The sequence below is a fragment of the Labeo rohita genome, chromosome 23 (genome assembly GCF_022985175.1).
Source record: "Labeo rohita strain BAU-BD-2019 chromosome 23, IGBB_LRoh.1.0, whole genome shotgun sequence".
NCBI lineage: Eukaryota > Metazoa > Chordata > Actinopteri > Cypriniformes > Cyprinidae > Labeo > Labeo rohita.
In genome coordinates, this window is record NC_066891.1 from 13808722 (window position 1) to 13831861 (window position 23140).

The following is a 23140-nucleotide window of genomic DNA, read 5'->3' on the forward strand; positions in this document are numbered from 1 at the left end:
GGCATGACCTCTAACAATGAGGTCAGATTGATATTTGCAGCGTTTTAGGTCAATAGGGGCGTTTCTCATCCTTTGTGTTTGTTTTGGAGACCTGCGTTAAGTAAGCTCAGCTGCTCGTTTCTTCAGCGCTTATAATCTAATATGCTCAAGATATCATGGGGTCAGTAGACATGTGGTGTTTGAGGTTGTCCTGGGTGGTGAATTGTACACGCTTGAGGTTGATTTTATGAGTGACACCTGTCAAACTCACTCTTCCCCTCTCTATCCCTCTCTTTCTAGCTCTGAAGTAAGACTGCTTTGTGGTCATTAGTGCTGCACTCAGCAGGCTTGCAGTAGCCAGACTGCTTGCCTCAGCATTAATGGTTAATTTTTTTCTCTTCTTGTGGGCGATAGAGTGATGGGCCTGCATCCTCACAAGGCCCTGCCAATCTGTTCCCATACAGCCACTATCATCTCCCAATTATAGTCAGCCTGGGAAGAAAAACTGCAGCGTTAATAGAGACTGATGCACAGTTAAACGCTGCTTCCGCAGCACGCACAGCATTGTGAGAGCTTGTATTTAGCATTTCCACTTTTTAAACGGTTGCTTGTGCACTTTTAAGCTACAAAGAGTTGAAATAAAAGGATGAAAATGGCCGGCTACCGTTTCACCCCACGCTTTGTGCTGAGCTACAGTGATTTCCACTGGAGCACCACTAAGAATAGTACCGGTTAAGGCTTTTTGTGAGGAAGTTTCTTTTGAACGGGGGTGGTGCTGAATGGCAGTGTTGGGGATAAAAGACCTTTGTTGGACAAAGGATAGTTTTATAGATGCTGATGGAGCAAGTTGACTTGGTTACTGGTTGCATGGTGGGCTCTTTTCCTTGGGGGGGTGTCGAACCCTTGCTTTTTTACCTTTTGCTTGAAAACATTCCCACTGTTTTTAAACACTGCATGCTTTTTTGTTTTTAGGTGTATAAGAGATTTTACACCACCAGTGCCATGTGACGTGTTAGATTTGGATGCGACGGATTTGGGTGCACATGGCTGAACACAGAGCTCTAAAAACAGATCGTCAGCTGTGCAGAAATGCTCCATACACAACCTCACACACTCTTTACACTCCTCGCAAATTGCTGATGAGCTCCAAAAATAAAGGCACAGGACTCTACAGTCCACCTGTGAAAATGTGGGAGTCCGTATAGAATGTAGGTTCCATTACTTCAGGCCCTTCCTATGCTAACATGCTAAATGGTCAGTGTGGCAGCTGCAGTCATATCATGTGTTCACACGTTGAGCTTTACGCTAAACCAATTGAAATTCATTCCGATCATTCAGTCATTTAGCATTTTCTTATATGTTGAAATAGGTACAGAAGCAGAGCTAAATTGCTTGAGCATGTCAGACTGGACTTTGGTTTCAATAAAGTGTTCCTATAGCGGTCATGACCTTTGCTGACGCAACTCCAGTTAACAGCTACAGAAATGAGAGTTAGTGATTGTCTAGAAACAAACTGAGGCATGCATTTTGAAAATAGAGTTTTGCCATTTAAACATTTTAAGAGCTACAATTATGAGAGTACACTACCAGTAAGTTTTTGGACAGTAAGATTTTTAATGTTTTTTAAAGTTTCACTGAAGACACTTTAAAAAAGCTTTGAAATCACAGGAATAAATTATATTTTAAAATATATTTAAATCGAAAACAGTTATTTTAAATGGTAAAAATATGTCACATTTTTTTACAGTTTTTGCTGTACTTCGGATCAAATAAATGCAGGCTTTTAAAAACATTAAAAATCCTACAGTCTAAAAACTTTTGACTGGTAGTGTATGTGATCTAGAATTGGCTAGAAATTACTTTTTGGATTAACTTTAAGTTGCAATTAATGTTTCAGTACTGACTTGAGGCATAAATTATCCCTTTTTCATTAGTTCACTTAACAACTACAAAGTTAACAATCACTGATCAAAAAAAGTGTCTAGAAATTTTCTCTGAGGCACAAACGAGACATTTTGATGATATAATGTTTATCATAGACTACAATTTTTTTTGGTGTCACATTTTGCAATAAGGTGTCATTTGTTAACATTAGTTAATATATTAACTAACATGAACGGACAATGAAGAATGTTATTATATTATACTATTAATCTTAGTTAATGTTACAGTCATTCATTGTTCATGTTAGTTCACAGTGCATTAACTAATGTTAACAAGCACAACTTATGATTTTAATAATGCATTAGTAAATGTTGAAATTAATTAGGATTAATAAATGTTGTAAAAGTATTGTTCATTCTTAGTTCATGTTAACTACTGTAGTTAACTAATGTTAACTAATGACCTTGTCGTAAAGTAGGTAACGTCATTTGTTAACATTAATGTATTAACTAACATGAACAAACAAAAAACAATACATTTATTACACTATTTATTAATCTTTGTTAATGTTAGTTAATAAAAATACAGTTGTGCATTGTTTATTCATGTTAGTTAACAGTGCATAAACTATGCCAACAAACACAACTGATTTTAATAACACCTTAGTAAATGCTAAAATTAACATTAGCTAAGATTAATAAATGCTGTAAAAGTATTGTTCATTCTTAGTTCGTTAACACTTTACAATAAGGTTCATTAGTTAAGATTAGTTAACACATTTTTTAAGTCATATTAGATATTATTGTCATGCCAATAAAGCATACTCAAATGGAAAAATTAAAAATAATCCTTCCGAAATCATTCTAATTTGCTGATTTGCTGGTCAAGAAAATTTCATATTATTATGAATGTTGAAAACAGTCATGCTGCTTAATATTTTTGTGAATTTTAAGGATTCTTTAATGAATAAGTTCAAGTTTCAAAAAGTTCAGTTTTAAAAGAACAGCATTTATTTGAAATAGACTTTTGTAACACTATAAATGTCTTTATTGTCACTTTTGATCAGTTTAATGCATCCTTGCTGAATAAAATAATACATTTAATGCTGTCAAATCCAAAATAAGTTTTTGTTTTTTGTTTACATAATGTGTGTGTGTGTGTGTGTCTGTATATATATATATATATATATATGTATTTGTAAATACACACACATGCATGTATATATTTAAGAAAAATAAGTTGTTTGTATATTAAAAAATTATTTTTATTATTATTATTATTATTTTAATTTAATTATTATTTAAATATAATATCAAGTATATGAATATAAATAAATACATGTAAATAGATGTAAATATTTTCTAAATATATACTGTATGTGTGTGTATTTAAATATACATAATAAATATACACAGTATACTGACATTATGTAAACAAAATCTTTTATTTTGGATGCAATTATTCGCGATTAATCATTTGACAGCACTAATTAATTTATATGAAAAAAACTAGCGTCTAAGTGTAAAATGTAAAAGTCAGTTTAACAACTGTAAAAATGAGAGTCTGTGTATGAGAATTGTTTAGAAATGTCATGTTGGCTTCACTTTAAGTTTGAATTAAAGTTTGAATATCAATTTGAGACGTGATGCAGTTTGGTAATATAATGTTTACCGTACATCAAGCATTGACAGTAATTTTACCATTTTTGACCAAAATAAACATCTTTACGCCAATTCCCTCAGGGACTAGCCTAGCTCAGCCTCTGCCTTTCCCTCCACCACAACTAGCCTTCTCTCTCTCTCTATTTCTCTCTCAGATAAAGAATACAAGCCTGCACTCCAAGCATGATTGGTCAGCTGCCCCCACCCCATAGTCCTCCTCTCATTCTCTCTCTCTGCTTAAATAGTTTTAACAAAAAAGAGAGAGAGAGAGAGAGAGAGAGAGAGAGGGAGGGGGATGGGGAAAGCTGGGGGAGGGTAATTGTGTGTGTGGGTGCTCTGTTGTTACTGGTTGGGAGGGAAAGAGAGAGAGGGAGCGAGAGACAGACAGACAGAGAGTTGAGTCGTGTCCCATATGTGGAAAAAAAGCATAGTACTGCACACACGAGCCTGTCTGCTCCAGGGATTATCTAACTGCTTTTGAATCTGATGTGGAACATGCAGGCATGAGTAGGTGAGTCTACTTTAATATTAATCTGGACACTTTGCTGCCGGTGTTCTGCTCTGAAGCTGTAAATGATTGAAAGTCTTAACTCTGCATTGCACTGTCCTCTACTTCTCCTGTACTCTGTTCACTCCATTCCATTGCATTCTCCCTCCTTTAATGTGAAACAGCCTCTTCTGCATTCCCCGCACTGCATGCAGGTGTCGGTTTTTAAGCGTACGGCTCTTTACGTCTGCATGCGTGTGCATGTGTTGGGTACATAGATGTGTCAGCCTTCATTCTCAGCAAGTTTAGAGGTTGTTGGTTTAGGATAGTCTTTCAGTCATTGAGCAAATGTAAAAGAATTTATGTTTTAGTTTAAAAAATATTTGAAAAGCATCATCCTGGAATTAAGTTTTAGACTTTTTTCTGTTCTTATCTGATTTATGACGGTATTAGTTTTACAGTTTCTAATTTTTAATCATAAAAGCAGAAGTTACATGAACTGTAAGTGAACATTTACATAAAAATACTATATTAAGTGAAGTATCACACAATTTCTTAATATTGTCACAAAGCTGGCAGTTACATGAACTAAGTGAACATCTACATAAAAATATGCTATATTAACTAAAGTTTCATTCATTTTCTAATCTGTGTTGTAAAACCAGTACCGTAATACAACATATACCTAAAATATACTATATTACTTCATTTACAGGTATATCTATGTTAACCTGACCAGTTTATGTTAAATAATAAACTGACCATTAAAACACTTGTGTGATTTGAAAAAAATGTAAAGCGTAACAAGAATAAATTCTGTACATTTAACATGGTTTATATCATTATTTAACATCTAATTTTGTAATGAATGGTTTGTCAGATGCCATTTCATTTCCTGAAAGCAGAGCTGGAAGCCACACTGTTTGACTAGCAATATTATGTAATATTTTTCATTCATGTGTGAGCTTTTCTACACGCTCACTTGAGAAAGAATGACGCTCTCCTTTGGGATGCACCAAAGAAAGTGTTCATGCTGCATTTTTTATGTACTAAATTCACTTGATATAGAATTTGTATTATTTATTCATTATTTTTAAATAATTAAGTATTTGCTTTTTCATTTCCATGATATATTCCTTTCATTTTATCATTTGCAATTGCATTATAATAGGTTTGAAAACCAATATTATAGTAAAATTGAAAACAATTAAAAAATATATCCTTGTGAATATATAATTATTTATGTGTGTGTGTATGTATGTATATATATATATAAGATTGTTTGCATTTTTTAATTTTCATTCTTTTTGTGGTTGCCAATATAGTTCTTTTTTTTTCTGCATCTGTCATAGAAAAAGAGAGATAATTGAAGCAGGAGAGTGTGTGGCTAGGGATGAAATGAGCTTAATTTTGTGAAAGCATGCTCTCTGCTGCTGTTATGAAGCGAGGAGAACGGCCATGGTATGCATGGTGCTTTTTGTCAGGGAGATTTAGAAAGCCCTCTTTAGAAGCTGGACACAACCATACAATCAGCTTAATGCCTGTGTGCAGGCTCTTAATGAATACCCCGTGTGTGTTCAGCCCACAGTGAGAGTGCCTGTGTTCGTGACTGTTTCACTCCAATTTAAAATTGAGATGATGCCTTTGAGAAATTTCTTGATTGTTGGTTGCACATTGCTTACTTGCATTAGTGCATCATAAACTTGTTTGTTTACATTTCAAAATTATGCAATGATTTGCATGTGTATATGATGACCATTCACCCCTCCTGATTGCTGCTCCTTCTCTTGTTTTCAGGAACACATTTTTTAGAGTCCCAATGCGAGTACTGGCCAGCGATGGACTACAGCCGTACAGACGCTAACCTGGGTTTCCACGCAGAACTGTTACCGTAATCGAGACCAGATCCGCAGAATGCTGAGTCCCATTGTTCCCTATAGTAAGTTTAACATTTGGGAAGTAAAACCACAGCAAACGCAATAAAAACGTATTGTCATTTCTAGACTAGTGTACTTAGTTTGTTGGTAAACCAGTTTGAGCAATGGTGCATTTTAAAAACAAAGTGTTCCCAGGTGTCCTCTTCACAATGTTTCAAGCCACATTGGCTGAAGTATATGTCATGGTTGGTGGGACAGGTGTGGGGGAAACCCTGTGGTTCTGCCAGTGTCATCTCACCATGATTAACCACCAGTGTCCAGCTTACTCTCACAGTTACTTCCTCTATCCCTGTCCTTTTCTGAATCTTTCTTTCTGTCTTCCTTTCTCTAGTTCTCTTCCCCCTCCTCACTGTTTTGGACTGACCTAATAACTGACGTGTCCAGTTTTAGCCCCCATTCCTAACCCCCCTGCCAGGCTTCATTTGAGCTCCGCTCTGGCCCTCTCCAAAACAGCATTGTTTGTAGGCCAGCATGGGGTTTCTTCCCCCAGTTCTGCCTGAAGAGATGCTTTTTTCTCCACTCTTTAGCTCTTCTTCTCTGTGCTTTATAGGCATGACAGTTACATGAAAAGAGGGAGGGAAATCAAACTAAAGGACCAAGGCACCTCAATTTGAGATGTAATCATGTATTAATGAGCTGCCGGTTTGAATACCTTTCAGCTGGCTTGCTAGGTTGTTGCATCAACCGATTACCATTGATGTCTAATATGCTGTTATAATTCCATTTAGTGAGACATTCAGAGGACCTTTGTCATATGTGCCAATGGAATTACTTTTTGTTTATTTTGATAAATTCCATTTCTCATGCAAACTGAATTCTGTATATGTTTTAGAAGAAAACTTGTATTGATTTTAGAATCAATACTAATGATATATCCACATTTCCTTAGAAGTTGATCCTTAGAAGTTGCACACTAAGAAGCTTTTTAAAACAAATTTATGTCTAAATGCACCATTTTAGTTTTTCTGTTGCAAATTCTTGAAGATTAGTTGTTAAAAAGTCACATTCTTGATTTGGATGTGATATGACCATAATGGCTGTAAACAATCTATGTTTAATTTTTTATATGTGACTCTGGACCACAAAACCAGACATAAGGGTCAGTTTTTAAAAAAATTGAGATTTATACATCATCTGAAAGCTGAATATGCTTTCTGTCGGTGTATATTAGGATAGGACAATATTTGGCTGAGTACTATTTAAATATATCTGGATTCTGAGGGTGCAAAAAATCAAAATATTGAGATAATCACCTTTAAAGTTGTCCAAATAAAGTTCTCAGCAATGCATATTACTACTCAAAAAGTCTAAATTGAGTATTTACGGTATAAAATTTACAAAATATCTTCATGGAACATGATCTTCACTTAATATCCTTCTGATTTTTTGATCATTTTGACCCATACAATTTATTGTTGGCTGCTGCTACAAAGATCCCCATGCTATTTATGACTTGTTTTGTGGTCCAGGGTTACGTATTTCCTTTATTATATATATATATATATTCCTTCATTTTATTTGTTATGCAACTTTAAAATAAAATAAACACATTAAAATCTAATGCAAATTTCCAATATATTTAACATTTTATATTTATATATTTAAACATTAATCAAGTTTGGGGTCAGTTGTTTTTTAAGATACTTTTTAAATACTTTAATTCTGCATTAAACTGCAAAATCAAAAAGGTTTGTAATTCAGATAAATTATTTTCAAAAACATTTAAAAATCTTACGGACCTTAAAATGTTTCAAAGTTAGTGTGTATATAAATGATGTATTGATTTATATTTAGAATTTGTTATGAAAGTTATCCTTGTCCGTATCCAATGTTTTTAATACTCGTTTGTGTTTGCTGTCTAGTCCGTCTCTCTTTGCTCACTTTATTTTCAAAAATGTCACAAAGCCCTGTCAAGATATTTTAAATTCTTTAAGGATCTGGACAGTTGTTTGTGTGCCGTTTAGTGTACACACCTTTTAGCTAATTTTAGATGGCTAATGTCACAGATCCTGATTTTCCAGTGTTGCAGCATGCATTTGGATTTAGGAACTGGTCTGTTTGTTTCTAAAGTTTGATGCTTGTGGACTATACGCATGTGTGTGACTGTTTCCCTGAATGTCTAGTGTGATATTAGGACAGCACACAAAGGTGTTAGAAATCCCTCTTGTTTACTCTCTGAGCTTTTAAACCCAGGCAGATTCCTTTTTCTCACAGTCGTTCCCCATCCAGATATGTCCTTCCTGTTCATTCCTCCTCATAAGTCACCAGAGTCAGGTGAATGTAGGGCAGCTTATGTGGTATAGATGTGAATAGTGTCACATCCATGCTGGAATTTTCTTTGAGCATTTCTGACATCAGTGTTTATGTTTGACTCGACAGGACAGGCATTTTTGTCCTCCATATGTGCATTTGAGGATTTAGTTTGATGTCTGTCACACGCATCTCATTGCATTCGCAATTATAAGTGTTGCTCTGAGCACGTAGGAACCGCAAGCTGAAGAGCGTTTGGAGCTGAAGGAAATCTGAGAGAGATTCCTGGGGCCATGGATACTCCTGGAGGGATTTGGTGCAAAGAATCTGTAATCTGCACTTCAAACACACCCTTAAATCAGTCCCAGGCCAGCAGCCCATGAGTGCTCTAACTCTTGTTGCTCGGGGGCCCTGCTGTCCAGCATATTCCTTGTTTAAAGAGAAATAAGCACAGCCTCAGCTCTCTCGCTTTACTATGACCTCATTTTTTCTCTTCTCCACACTAAAGGCCCAAGCCGAAGAAGCACTCTAATTGCATCTGTTAAGTCATTAAGGCTTTGAGTTCGGTCTATGGGAAGGGGCGCGCTGGATGCCTCAGAAGAAGCGATTAACGACGAGCATCCAACACATCTATTCTAATGAGAGCGACGGGGTGAATGCGGCTCTGGAGGGGCTTGCGGACCCTTGAGTAAACAGGCAAGGTGCTGAAGTGTTTGTGTGAATGAGCGCGGGGTCATTAGCGGCGGGTGTGAATGGACTTTAATTAGCCCACAGTGTAGTCAGTGAGATGGAAGAGAAACGGCGGCTGTAGGAAAAGGGGCTTGGAGATACACATTCTGCCCGGGACCCCCCGCCTCTGCTCATCATCTCACCATCGTTGAAGACAGCTCATTAGGCCCGTTGCTGCCACAATTACGCTTCCAATTAAGTCCCGGACTTCTGAGGGTTACTGGGCGTCAAGCTTCTCTGCTCCAAGATATTCCAAGATATCCCTCAAAGGGCTTGTTCGTGCTTCTCTAATTTAAGATATAGTTCGCTCAGATGTTAAAACTGTGTCATCACCTTTACTATATGCTGTTTTAAATCTGTATGACTTTAGAACACAGTTTTTTGTCTTTTGCACATACAATAAAGTCAGCGAGATCCAATGTCCCAGTGGGGTTTTGGACCCCACTGACTTTCATTATATAAACAAAAACAGTTGAAACATTCTTCAAAAGATATTTAAAGCATAATCTCACAGAAGATATATAAAGCCGCCTTGTAACTTAAATAGAGCATTTTGCTAGCAAGGTCATGGATTTGATTCCCAAAAATGCACATCGCAAAAATGCTTTTTCGCCAAATGCATAAATGTAAATATAAAGTCATACAGGTTTATATAGGTTTTAGTCATACAAATCTGTAGTCAGCGAAGTCCATATGCACGTCCATTACAGTGTTAGTTTTCTATCATTTATGCACTATTATAGTTTTTGTTAATATTTTGAATTAGATTTTATTTGTTATATTTTGCTTTCGGTTTACTTTTTGTAATTTATACTAGTTTTTGTTTGTCTATATACATTTTCTATATAGACCAGTTATAGGTTTGTAAACATTCAGGATGCGAGCGCATCATCGTTGCAGAAAACCCTGAAGAGATAGTGTTTACGACTACAGCATTGCACGGATACGGTACAAAATAGTTAAATTTAAAATAGATTATAGATTATATTGATTAGATTTTATTTTCAAAATGTTCTCTGCATATTACAAGAGCTTGTCACTCAGCGATAAGCACTGTTATTCAAGAAAATTGCTGCTAGATAGTGGGATAGTCTTACAGATGCAAAACAGGGATGATGTTTTTTGTTGGCGGATCCTATCTGGTGACCGAAAATGAAGTTTTCAAGTGGCAGTCTATGAAGCTTAAACTAAACAAAAATTAGAAATATTGCCTTGGCAACTAGCTGAAATAAAGTAAGTTTAATTTTTGAATATTTTACTTCAGTTAATATTTATTTCACATAATTTGTTTTTAGTTGTATTTCACAATAATAAACCTGATCCAAGTCATATTTGTGAGGGCGCACACAGAAAATCCCAACACGCTTGTAGGGTCATTAAATAAAGCGGACAGGGAATTCGAAAGAGGGTACCGCAACGCAGTCCGGGAACTCCATGGGGGGGGACAGGGTGGAAAGGAAGGAGGGAGAGGGGGAAAGAGAGAGATTGGAAGAAGGGGATGGAGGAGAACAGGGGGAGATGGAGGAGAGATTGGGTAAGAGAGACAGATGGAAGGGGGTGATTGGTCATCACAGAGCCTTAGGACAGCTGTTCTTTGATATATTAGTGGACACAATGACCTAAACCTGGCCTGCGGACACAGAAAATAGGAACCCTGTTTTTCTTAAAGGGGAGGGGTGCCAGGCATTTGGCCATTTGTGGACAAGAATTAACTGGTCAGGGGGGTGGGGATGTTGTTTCTAAAATTATGAGCATCTAATCATTCATTCAAACCACCAAGGATGTGAGTTTCTTTCATTTTAAGTCTAAAACGAGCTGTGACGTCCACAAATGATACATAGGATTCACAGATATTGCGCTTGAGAGTATGCACTTTCATTTTTTCCCTAATGTGCCTATTGTGTTGATTTCAAACTTGAAATATACAAATATTCAAATAATTTTCTCACGAGTAACAGCCTACGTTACGTAATCCATTTGTCACATTGCTGATTTTTCATTATTCTCACACTGTTGAGGAACATGATGTGAGACTCAGTATTTACTGTAGTCATCATCAACACTTACAGTGTCCCAAAAGGCCAAGCAATAACACCTTTAAAGCTGAGAGGTTATGGACTGCAGCTCAAATGGAGGGCTAGTGTGTGTGTGTGTGTGAGAGAGAGAGAGAGATGAAAAAAATCAGATCCTTCACTGCCACTCTAGCAGATAGGCTCCTTCCTCTAGGGACCCCACGGGGCCTGGCTGAAAAGAGCCACGGCGTCTGGCAGTGCGCTGAGGAGCAGGTGTGAAAACTCATAGGGCCCACCGCCTCTTCTGCTATTACATCTTTTTAGGCCCATGAAAAGGGAGCAGATGAGCAGAAAGAAAGAGCAACAGAAAGAGAGAGAGAGAGATCAAGTTAACCACACTGCTGTAACTAATGCATCAGTTTATAAAAATTGTCATAGTTATGGGCTGTTATATATGCCTTGTAAATTATAAGGAGCTGCTGTCAGGATTTTTAAAGATCTCACCCTCATATATTTTTTTTTTTTTTTTTTTTAACATGTTTTTCATGTTTATTTGTTGTGCATCACTATGCATGCCTGTGTTTTTGTAGCCACAGGGAGACAATTTTTTTAGTAGTTGCTGTTTTTGTTTTGCTTTTTTTTAAGTTTATTTAAAGCCATTTTTGCAATTTTTTTAATACATTGAAATGTTAAAATATTATATATCTCAATGATATATATATATATATATATATATATATATATATAAATATAAAAGTTCATTTGCAAAATGGATTACTCATATTATATTTATTTATTTTTTCAGAAATCATGTTTTATTGTGCATTCCATGTAATATAAATCGAACTGCAGTTGGGTTGTTTTAAGTAATAATAACTTTAACAAATACAGGTAATTTACAAAATTAAAGTTAATTGAAAGTATGTTTTTTTTTTTGTTTTTTTTTTACATATTACAAGTTTGTTAAAAAGTAGATAACTCCAACAGTCGTTTTCTGGCTGGCAAAAGCAGATAACCCCACATTTCATGTTTTAGACATAAAAAAACACTCGATTAATCTTTCTAATCTCCTCAGATGACAATGTAATGCCTGACAAACGTTGTTGTTGTGATCATAGACTGTATGGATGTGATTACACGCAATACACTGAGCATTTCCCTCACCACTGTAACGCGCTGCTTTTGCAAGGTTCCGTGAAAACGTTTCAGCTTTTATTTTCCTTTTACGTCTTGAAGAAGATATCACAGGTTCATCAAGTTCGTCGAAATTATCCATCCTCGATCACTTTTAGTCATCTTTGACGAAGCTCCTCTCAGCTAGCACGTCTTTTCAAAGTGAGAGTAGCCTTGTCACCTGACCTGAATACAGCGCGCTGATTCGCTAAAATGGACTTATCGGCTTCTGTTCACAAACAACAAGAGTGCTTGTAGGCTTCTGCAGTAAAACGTGAACTCGTGATGCCTTGGAAGTGGACTATACCTGCTTTTCTTTTGACAAAACGTGTTTAAGGTTTAGATTAAAAGTGACATTTGTCGGTTTTTGCAAATAAACTCTTCATATAATTTTAAAAAGTACAAAAATAGAACCTGAATTTGATTTTAAATAACTACTGCAAAGGCTCTGCATGACTTTAAAGTGTCCGATAAAGGCTTCTTCATCGACATTTTGCAGTCCCTCTGCCTAAAGCATTGATTTAGAGACGTCTGTAGTGGAATACAAATCAGCTGATGATTAGAACACAGGGTGCCATCTTATCTGCACCGAGGTGATTAATTCATGTAAACACAATCCTCCCTCTGCACTCTTTTCAACCAGATCTACTCTTTCTCTCCGTCTCTCATCTTTCTCCCTCTCCCTCCTTCATCTTTATTCTCTCTTGAAAGAGCCCTTCTTCTATGACATCTGCATTCTTCAAAGGGAGTTCCACACATACCAGCACTGTGGGCTGAAGTTTCAGGACATAATTCCTAACAGGATACTCACTGTTCAAGCATACAGCTACTTCTTTTAGGTTGTTTTGATGTTTAACTGACAGAGATGGATAGTAATCAAATTGTCAGGACTGCAGTCTGTGCGGTTATTTCCCTTTAAAGTTGTCTCCTGTTTCAACTGTTTTAGGGTAGCTGAATGAAAATATACTCTTGTCAGTGTGCTGTTTCGTTGAAGATGCAAACGGTGTTTGTAGATTTGATATTTGAATATGCAATGAGGGGGGTGTTTGTAGTAGATAAACCTACTTAAATCTATGTGTGGGGTTTAGGGAGTGGGTGCCCACAATAATGCCTGATTGGATTGATTCAGGCTGCTCCTGTTTACAACTGGCCCCTGTGCAATCTGCCTGGTTTAATGGCCCCATGTCCCAGAAGGCTTGTTGCATCCATGTAGGTTTTGTTCCTCAGGGCAGGAAAACAAAAGTGACGTGGCCTGAAAGTGCACACGGACCCCTGGGGAGCTGTGAAAAGCTGAGCATCCTACGGCAGCCGGGCCTGTTCGGCTCTCACATTGCAGAACCTTCTGCTCTGGCAACCTGCTTGTAGTACCACAGTGGTCGAGTCAGAATCATAACTAATATTTTGGTTATCCTGGCTAATAGCACTTTATTGTAACCTACTTATATTAACTGATTAGTTATTTTATTGAGCATTTGTGATGGCGCTCACAAACAAACACACGAGCATATCTCCAAAAGAACCCTCAATAAATCCCAGGACGGCACAAAGGCTGTCAGCACGCTGCTGCTGAATAGATTAATAAGATTTCCATAATTAGGCAGGCCTCTGACAATAGGATCCCTCAGCTTTTGTCTCAGGACCAACAGGATTGTCAGGCCAGGAGGACGTCTGCTGGATGGGCTGTGCAACAATGGACACACAGACAGTAAGGCGACCAGTGGAAACATCTGTCTCCCTGCCAGCCTCAGACCAGCACAGAGCCACTACGGCAAACCACTCGTCGCGGTTCACACAAAGCAATGGCCAGGAGCTCCCATGCGGACAATGAAGTTTTGTTTAAAGGGCCCTCGGTTTCTTAATCCACACAGCGCTCCTCTGTTTACTCCAGCCCCTCGTGTTAATGACGTGAGATTAGAACTGGTCCTGTGGCTATAATTTAGGTATACGTGCGTGAGAGGAAGAATGAAACCTGGATTTGTTTATCTATTTTAATTACCTGTTCAGTGCAATCTCTCTTTTTGCTAATTATTTATGTTTGTTTGAAGGTGCATTTGATAGTTTTTCCTTCATTATAACTTTATAAGAATTATTTAGTTTTGTCTTACTGCAACTAGCAAAATTTTGACAATGCTATCTTTAACTGAAAGTTTGAATAAAGTTAATAAAGCATTAGCCGACTGTTATATTAGCCACTGCAAAATGAAAAAATATGGCAGTACACCTTTAAATGTAATAATTGCTACATTCTTTGCATAAAATGTAAAAAAAAAAAACACATTACCTTAGTGTACACTTTTAACCTTAACATGTGTATATATATATATATATATATATATATATATAATTATATACATATACAATATACAATATATGTGACCTTGGACCACAAAAACCAGTCATAAGAGTCAATTTTTGAATTGAAATTTAAATAAACTTTCTATTGATGTATGGTTTGTTAGGATAGGACAATATTTGAAAACCTGTAATCTGAGGGTACAAAAATCAGAATATTGAGAAAATTGCCTGTAAAGTTGTCCAAATGAAGTTTTTAGGAGTGCATATTACTAATCAAACATTACGTTTTGATATATTTACGGTGGGAAATTTACAAAATATCTCCATGGAACATAATCTTTACTCGATATCCTAATGATTTTTTGCATAAAAGAAAAATAAATCATTTTGACCCACACCATGTATTTTTGGCTATTGCTACAAATATACCCGTGCTTCTTAAGACTGGTTTTGTGGTCCAGGGTCACATATATCAAAATCCATCATCTCACTCCTTATTGGCAAATTTTATAAAGTATTCCTTGTCTTGATTCTGACATTTATTCACAGAAATAAATAGCCTTCAGTGGTCATTTGCACTTCTGCTGGTGTAATTGGACCATCTATTCTCAAATGCCCAGAATGAGTTAATCTGAGCAGCTGTGGTGATTTAAATAGAAACACAGATTAAATCACATCTAGATTATTAAAGTCCCTGCTGAGGCGTAGCTCTAATTGCAGACCAGCTCATCTGTGGTTTATTTCATGCTAATGGATAGCATTTTTAGCTGGGTAGTGGGACAATTCTTCTTCTTGAAGCAGGCACTTCCATGTCCGGTTTGGCTTTCCCATGTGCTTAGGTGCACACACACACTCATGTATATTGATGGAGTGGACAGCAGTTTGGCCGCCTGAATGACTTCCCTAATGTCAAGCCCCATCCTCTCAAATAGACTCATGCGCGTGCATGCACACGCACACACGGTGGCCGGAGCGCCTGCTGTCCATTCCCCCTCCTCCTCCTCCTCTACCCGTTGCAGGTTTTATGAGCTCCCCTGGGCTGCCATCCATCTCTGTCACACACTGGCCCCATTATTGTGCTCCATACAGCACTTCACAAACTGGCCTGCAGATGGGATTGTCCTGCTGGACATATACTGTTTCCACTGACTGGACAATGACCAAATGCTTTACCTGTGTTCAAATTTGTATGTTTTATCTTGTTTTTATATTAGAAATGAGCATTGAGGTGTTAGTTTGGATGTGGGAAGGCTGTAGATATGAATATGAAGGACATGGTAATCCAATGGCCATCTGGTCTGTTGGTGTGATCTTTTGGAATAAATAGCAGGCGTAATCTGAAGACACACATGGGAAGGTTTGGCAACGGGAGGGGCGGGAGTTTGAGAAACAGAAAGAGCACACAAAGGGGGAGGGCCGAGTTTTTGGGAGGAAAAAGACTAAGGGGGAACATAGCATACAGAACTGAAGCTTGATTTAAATGCCAATAAAGCAGCAGCTTGCACACTCTGACAGAAAGTGTGAATAACAAATCATTACTTTCTCTTCAGATTGCGGCCTATGATGAAGATTTTTCCTTTTACCTCCTCATTTCCCCTGTAGCCCTCACCCCAGGCTGATTCCTGACAGTTCAATAATGCCAAGCTATGTGTGGAATTTAGCTAATGCCTCTGGAAGGAGCAGTTGCAGACCCTCATGAAATGGCTGGTTTTAAAACTATTCTCTGCTCCATGAAATTCTCAAGACCTTGAAAAAAATGCACATAAATTATGCACACCACTAAAATATATTTTTTATGCTTTTATGATGCATTTAGATTTTTTTGTGATGGTTTATTTTAGAATTAATTTTCTTATGATGTACCTTTGAACTAATGCTGTCAAGTGTACTGCACTTTCATAAGCTCAGAAAACACAAAAAGAATTTGTGTTATGAGGAGGAAGGGACGGAATGGAAACTGGATGGGGGGGGGGGGGGACACTTTTTTTTTTTTTATTCAGATTTATTTTTCTTGTGTGCTTTAAGATCTCCTTCATATTAGGCCAGCATAATTAATCACAGGAAAGTGGTGCTGGAGATAGCCAGAGGAAAGGGCATTCCACACTCCCAGTGCTTCATGGGAAGTGGCCAATGAATAGCACAACTATTTTGTCCACCAATCCCAACCCCCCCCCTTTTTCCCCCAAATCGTCCCCTCCCTCTCCCCCTCTGTTCCTTCTTCCCTCTCTTTCCCTCCCTCTGTCAAGCTGGCCACAGAGGCCTTTTGGAGAATTGCTTTGTGGATGGACTGTGGTGGTGGGAGGGGATGTATTGAGGGAAACATGCACAGGGTGATAACTGTTTCTCCTCTGGGAGAACTGCAGATGGCAACACAAGGCTGCTACATGGCTGAGGGCTTGAAAGGAGCAAATTCACAGCCCTTCTCTTTTATACATGCTGCAGAAAAAGAAAGGCTCCCTCTACGTGCATGCACAATACTGAAAGAGTCCTTTTACCAGGAAAAAAAAACACACTATGCAATCAGCCATAATGTGTCTTTAGTCTTGTTGACTAGCCTTATAATTCTTTATTGGGAAAAACAAGACTGATTTGTGAATTGTACAATCGTATGCTATTGATATATATGAAGTTCTTGTATAATCTGACAAATTGCTGTTTCCGGCAGGCCTATTGAAGATGCACTGGAACCCGGAGCATGCACAGCCCCTGAGCCAGTGGCCTGAGCAGCATTTGGACGTGTCGTCCACCACCTCATCCCCTGCCCACAAGTCTGAGCTCTACCCCAGCCGCAGCCGTGGCTCCTACAGCTACGCCTGGGCAAATGATGACATCTCGGCCCTTACTGCCTCCAACCTACTGAAGCGCTACGCTGAGAAATACTCCGGCATGCTAGACTCACCGTACGAACGCCCTGCTGTGGGCACGTACCCTGAACCTGGAGCCTTTGGGGCCCTTAACGGAGGCCAGAAAAACGAACTGGAACCTTGGCCTCTTACGCACAGCACTGACGGGGGGTATCCCTTGGTGCCTCCTTCTTCACATGATGGTCTGTCGGGACCAAAGGTGGTTCCCACATCAGCAGGCCCACCAGGCTCGGGCAATGTGTCGGCAGTTAACAGCAACCTTTCGGACTCGGGATACAGCGGGAGCAGCTCCTGCAGTGGGCCCCATTCCAGCGACTACCCACCCAGTTACAATGGCACCTACCTCTCTTCAGGGTACTGTCCCCAACCCAGTTCAGCACTTCCACCAGCCTCATTACATGCCCTTCAACCTAGCCCCACACTTCTCCCCAGTTACACACCTTCTACCCCTGTGTACAACTACCCCCCTAGCACCTACCCTCACCAGACAAGCCTTGCTCCTAGCTACACCCATCCAACAGCCCCGTACATCCCCTCGGGCATAGCCGCCCCCTCTCCACTTCCATCAAGACCCACAGTGGTTGGTGGCAGCTATGGCTATCAGAACAGCAGTCTAGGGGGCTCTGAGCCTGGAGGCTCTCTGAAGAGAAAAGCATTTGAGATGACCCTGGATGAGGAAGATGGAGACAGTGCACGCTATAGGAAATATAGCTATGACCCCATAAAAGCTGGGGGAGATTCTCCATACGGGGTCACGGATAAAGCTGAGTGCCGTGGAAATGGCTTTGGAACGGGCAACGCAGATCCTCAAGCCTTTAAGCCTAGTAAACCCTCATCTCAGTCGAGCCTGGAAGGAGACGAAGTGGGGAAGTACAGTGGGCTAAAGCCCATGGTTTCACCAACGTATGGAGCCGCAGGGGACTACAGTCCACCAGCAGCCATGACTGGGGAGAACGGAGGTGCGGAGCAAGGCTTCTCCCAGCATCGTTCGCAGAAGCGCTCCGATCCCATAAAAAGCATGGAGCCCCGAATGCTGGAGCTAGTAAGCCAGGAACTGCAAGATTGCAGTCCAGCATTGCTTTGGAGTGAACTGGCTGGGAACTGTCACATCAAAGCAGCACTAGAGGAGGACGTGCTTTGGCCTATCCTGCGACCCAACCCTGCCATCCGCCCACCCAGAACCATCCTGCTGTTTGGCCCTCAAGGAGGGGGCAAAACCACACTGGTACGATCCATGGCATCTCAACTGGGTGCTACCTTCTATAGGCTGAGCTGTGCAACTTTGGCCTCTAAATTGAAAGGAGAAGCAGAGCAACTACTCGTCACTCTGTTCTCGGTTACAACAGCCCGACAACCCGCAGTGGTGCTGCTCAGCGAGGTGGAGGCGGTTGAGGAGGAAGGTCTCAGACTGCAACTCCAGGCCCAGCTGGAGAAGATTCAACATGGTCAGAGCAGCCCGGTTCTGGTTGTGTGCACCACAAGACGACCTGATTTGATCAAAGATTCTCTTCTGCGCTGCTTCTCCAAGCGTTACCACATAGGCCTGCCAGATGGAAACACACGCAGACATGTGCTTCTACAGGCGCTGGCGCCCCAAGGCTGCAGTCTGGGCGAACGGGAGTTGTCAGCAGTACTGCAGCGTTCGGAAGGCTTCTCCGTCTGGGAGCTGCTGCAGCTCTGCCAGCAGGCTCTGGCATCAGCTTCCGCCTCTGCACCCGTGCCCTTGCACGGCCTCCCTTCATCCCTTTCTTCCCCTACCCTCCAAGACTTTGAAAATGCTTTCTGCAAGGTACGCCCTCACAGCACCCCCAAAGAACTGGACACTTGTATGGAGTGGAGCAAGGTTTATAGCCACTGAGAACCTAGTCAACCACTGGTTGGGGACTGCTAAATGTTTTTCTTTTTTTTAAACTACTTGTTGCAGCCAAAAGAGTGGGACTTGAAATTACAGTTTATGGTGGGGAGGCATTTTGGATTGAATGCATTTAATCTAGGGAACATGCCATGGTGTGTTGTTTTTCTATAAATATACATATACTTTATTTTTTCCCAAAGAAATGAAATATTAGGCCTTTCTTGAAGGGGCATTTATTAGTTGCTTGGCATATCTGATAGAAAGTCTGAATTATATTTTGGAATTTCACTGGAATTCCAATTAGCCTTGATCCTGGACTAAACCTGGAGGTTATAGATAACTTGACTTTTCCTGAAAAATACCCCTGTTGATTACAACTCTCAGGATCCTATTTATTGCCAGTCCACATCAGTGGTGTTGTTTTATTTGCGTTGATTTACTTTAAAGATCATTTGGTGTTTAAGGGCTTAGGATATATCAAAACTACTTTGTTTGTACCAAAAATTCTCACCAACATTATAATGTCCAAGTCACAGCATTCACCAAAATGTATTTACTGTTATGCAACCTCTTAGGGAAGAAAGCTACAGTATTTTACAAAGTTGATTGTTTTAGGCCACGGTCATATCTTGTGCACTTTGTCAAAATGGTCATTTTACCAAAAGAGTATGCATTGCTACCCAAAAAGTATTAAAATGCTAATCCATATAAATTCAGATAATAGAAATACAGGCTTTTACTGTTGGTACACTTCTTTCAGAACACTTAAAGGTCATACATATTTTCCCAAATACAACATGTAAACAACCCATTACATTCCTCACAATCTCGTGAGAGCCTTTGCTCAGGACCCTCGAACACAAAAACAAACAAGCAAGCAAGGGTCCATGAATGACTATTTTCTCTCTTCTGCTTTACTCAGTTTATTTTATTAGTATGTGTAGTCTTGTTTGAAATACTCAGGAAGAATTTCTTTACCTCAGAAATGATAAATAAAGAATGTATGTAATCTTAGGGTCTTAGTAGTAAGCATTGAGGTTGGAGGTGAGCAACAGACCTGACACAGACCTGTATACACACTGCATCTGTGCTGTTACCTCTTAGGTGAAACTTGAAAATGCTACAAAGACAAACAATGAATGTAATTCAGGTATTTCAGAGAATATCTGATGCCATAAATCCATGTTTTTAACTCTCTATGAAAACATTTTCCCTAATCCTTACCCTTTATTTTTGATGTAGATTTTGATGGAGTGATGATTGTCTTCATGAAGTGTTATTGTAGATGGCAAACCAGATGTTTGATTTTGTTGGACAAACTGTTTTCAGAAACCAAGGTACAAAGCATGTGTCACTGAAGTACTTGAGGAGCAAAAAGAAACAACCCAAAGATCAAAATGAGAATGTTTATATATATATATATATATATAATTGGCAGCTAATCATGTCTAATCATAAATTGTGTTATACCATCACGTGTAATATATACAAATTGTTAACACGCTCATCATGTAGACAATCCAGATGGAGCAGCCTCTACCAATGTTTAAAATCTACATAAAAGTTGCATGGAGTGATCAGATGTCCTCAAACCACCAATGCTGACCAAACTGAGATTATTACGTTTATTTATATGGTCATTAGATTGGCATTTGTGGATTGTTGAATTTTGATCAACTGTGATGTAACAGCAGCTGATCACTCCTTTACCCCAGGCACACCCCACGCTCTTAGCACAATGGTTTGTCCCCTTGGTTGCTGGCCCTGTACAGCCATGTGGTGAGCTGATTTCCCATCCCCCGTATCTTACACACAGCCTTTTGGAGAAGCCATATTCTGACTGATGTCTAGTAACCCTATAGCACTGTTCGGCTCTTCAAGTACAGCTGGTGGCTTCACTCATGCCACACAGGTCAATCAGAATGACCCTAGGAGCACATATTGATCAGTGCCGAAAAGGCGAAAACCCACAGAACCTGGCATACTCAGGGACATTCAACGCGCACAAATACTTCACCTTGTGTAGAAAAATTCAGCACCAATTTCCATTGATTCAAACTGAGATACACCATTTTGAATCAGGCAAATACAGATATTACTCAGTATTATAGATATGGATCGATTCAACGGTTTGTCCAACAAAATTGTCATTAATTAGCTGTTATGAATCTATTAGTACAGTAACTTTGTTCTTGGATCTTGTTCTTGTACATTTTCTGTAACCATTTCTACCTCATTTTTGCAGCATATTGTACATGAAAATATTTATTTCATGTCTTTTTTTGATGTCTGTTATAAAAATGATAATGTTCTTGAACTGTAATGGTCTACCTCAGAAAAGACTGTATTTTAAGAAAAAAAGTATTACACAATATTAAAGAGAATATGTCGAAAATCTTCCATGGCTCATCTTCCCGTGCATGTCAAGTGGTATACTGTAAAGGTGAATTGCCTTCACTTTACATGATTTCAAAATATAAAGATTTATAGGATGCCGAAAGTCATACAGCTATTCCACACACTCAAAAAATGACCGTGAATTTAACAGACCGTAAAATTTACAGAGAATAACAGAGAATAACCGTGACATTCGCAGAATGTCCTGTGTTACATTTTTTTAAAAAAAATTGATTTTTTGTTGATATAACTCTTTCTTGTTAGTTTTTTGGTCTTAGCAGTTTTGGACATTAGGGTTGTAGGTTACATCTAATGTTATTAAATAAATGTTTATTGCATTATTTCAGTTTCGTGGTACCATGATGGTGTTTAGTGTTTGTGTAAATGACACTTTCTATATATGTTAGCATTTAAAAGCTGTTTGTGATGAGCTTTGGTTCATCATGTGACTTTCTCATCACCACCTGCTTTTATTACAAAGGTACAAAACAGATTTCAGTACTTCAGTAGGTTGGTACATTAACATTATATCAGTTCATGAAATTACGGTATTTACCTGTAAATTCAAGTAAAAAACATTAAATGTTGCTACTGTATTTTTACGATAAAATTTCGGCAATCACAGCTGTTGTTTTTTTTACAGTGTACCTTACCAAGAGTATACTTTTGTACCTTTTAGGTGCTAACTTGTACAGCTTTTGTATATTTTTTTCTGAGAGCGTATGAACAAACCAAATAGCAGATCAAGTTATTTTAATGCAAGTTAATATTTGCTTGTAGCATCTGCATATGATAGTTAGAGCTGGCTACAGTTTAACAAATGTGAAGAATCCTCTTTTTTTATATAGTTTAGTACTATATTGTTTAATTTCAGTTAGTGTTTACTATTTAAACACTGTCCAATGATCGGAGTGCCTTCAGGGTGGAGTGTCAAATAAAGGTGCTCTGTGGTCAAGGGTTCAATAAGAAAGTCCAAAAAGAAAAGCTAGATAATTAATCTTATGGCTGCATGAAATATAGTCCATACAGATATGATGGGAATTGACTTAATTACTTATGTGTGATTGCAACCGTTGTGGCAAACTATAGGATATACATCAAAACACTGACCCTCAACATAACCCTCATTAAGTCCAATGTATTTTATAGTATGGAGATTAATCTCATATTTAATGTAAAGTGCTGATGGATGCTGATGATTAAGTCTGATTAAGATGAATAATGCAGGGTTATACACAGTCCTTGCCCTCCAGTCTCTATCTAAAGGGTAATTGTTCTCCAGCTACACAACCTTCAATTCATACACTCAATAACACACTCACCTTGAGGTGGCACAAAGGGTTAATAATACGAATCTGAAGGTCAATAATTACCTTTTCACTAAAAATAAATCTTCTGTATCTTCTGTGAATTAAGCTGTGGACTTATTGTGATATAATTCTTTGAACAGGCCATTGAATTTCTGAACACATTGCTTATTTACCTCTTACTTTTAAATTAAATACATGTCTTTAGTGTTAACTGGCAAGGAAAATATTTCAGCTGTAATTGTGAGGTGAAAAGCTCAGTAGATAGACTGTGAAGATAGACTGCTAAATATTATGAGCTATAAATACA

At 38.6% G+C, this 23140-nt stretch overlaps 1 protein-coding gene across 3 annotated transcripts in view; it reads left to right on the forward strand.

The window, feature by feature from the left end:
* The window catches only part of fignl2 (fidgetin like 2), a 62514-nt gene extending 42881 nt beyond the window's left edge, over positions 1–19633 (forward strand). The window contains exons 1-3 of one of the 3 annotated variants that reach the window (XM_051095967.1): positions 3910–4035; positions 5809–5950; positions 17073–19633. In XM_051095967.1, coding sequence (XP_050951924.1) covers positions 5926–5950; positions 17073–19129 — 2082 coding nt within the window. In that variant the 5' untranslated portion in view covers positions 3910–4035; positions 5809–5925 and the 3' untranslated portion in view covers positions 19130–19633. Of the gene's footprint in view, positions 1–3909; positions 4036–5808; positions 5951–17072 lie in introns of those variants that run through there. The other 2 variants (XM_051095969.1, XM_051095968.1) reach the window with 2 other exon arrangements.
* Positions 19634–23140: the final 3507 nt, after the last annotated feature.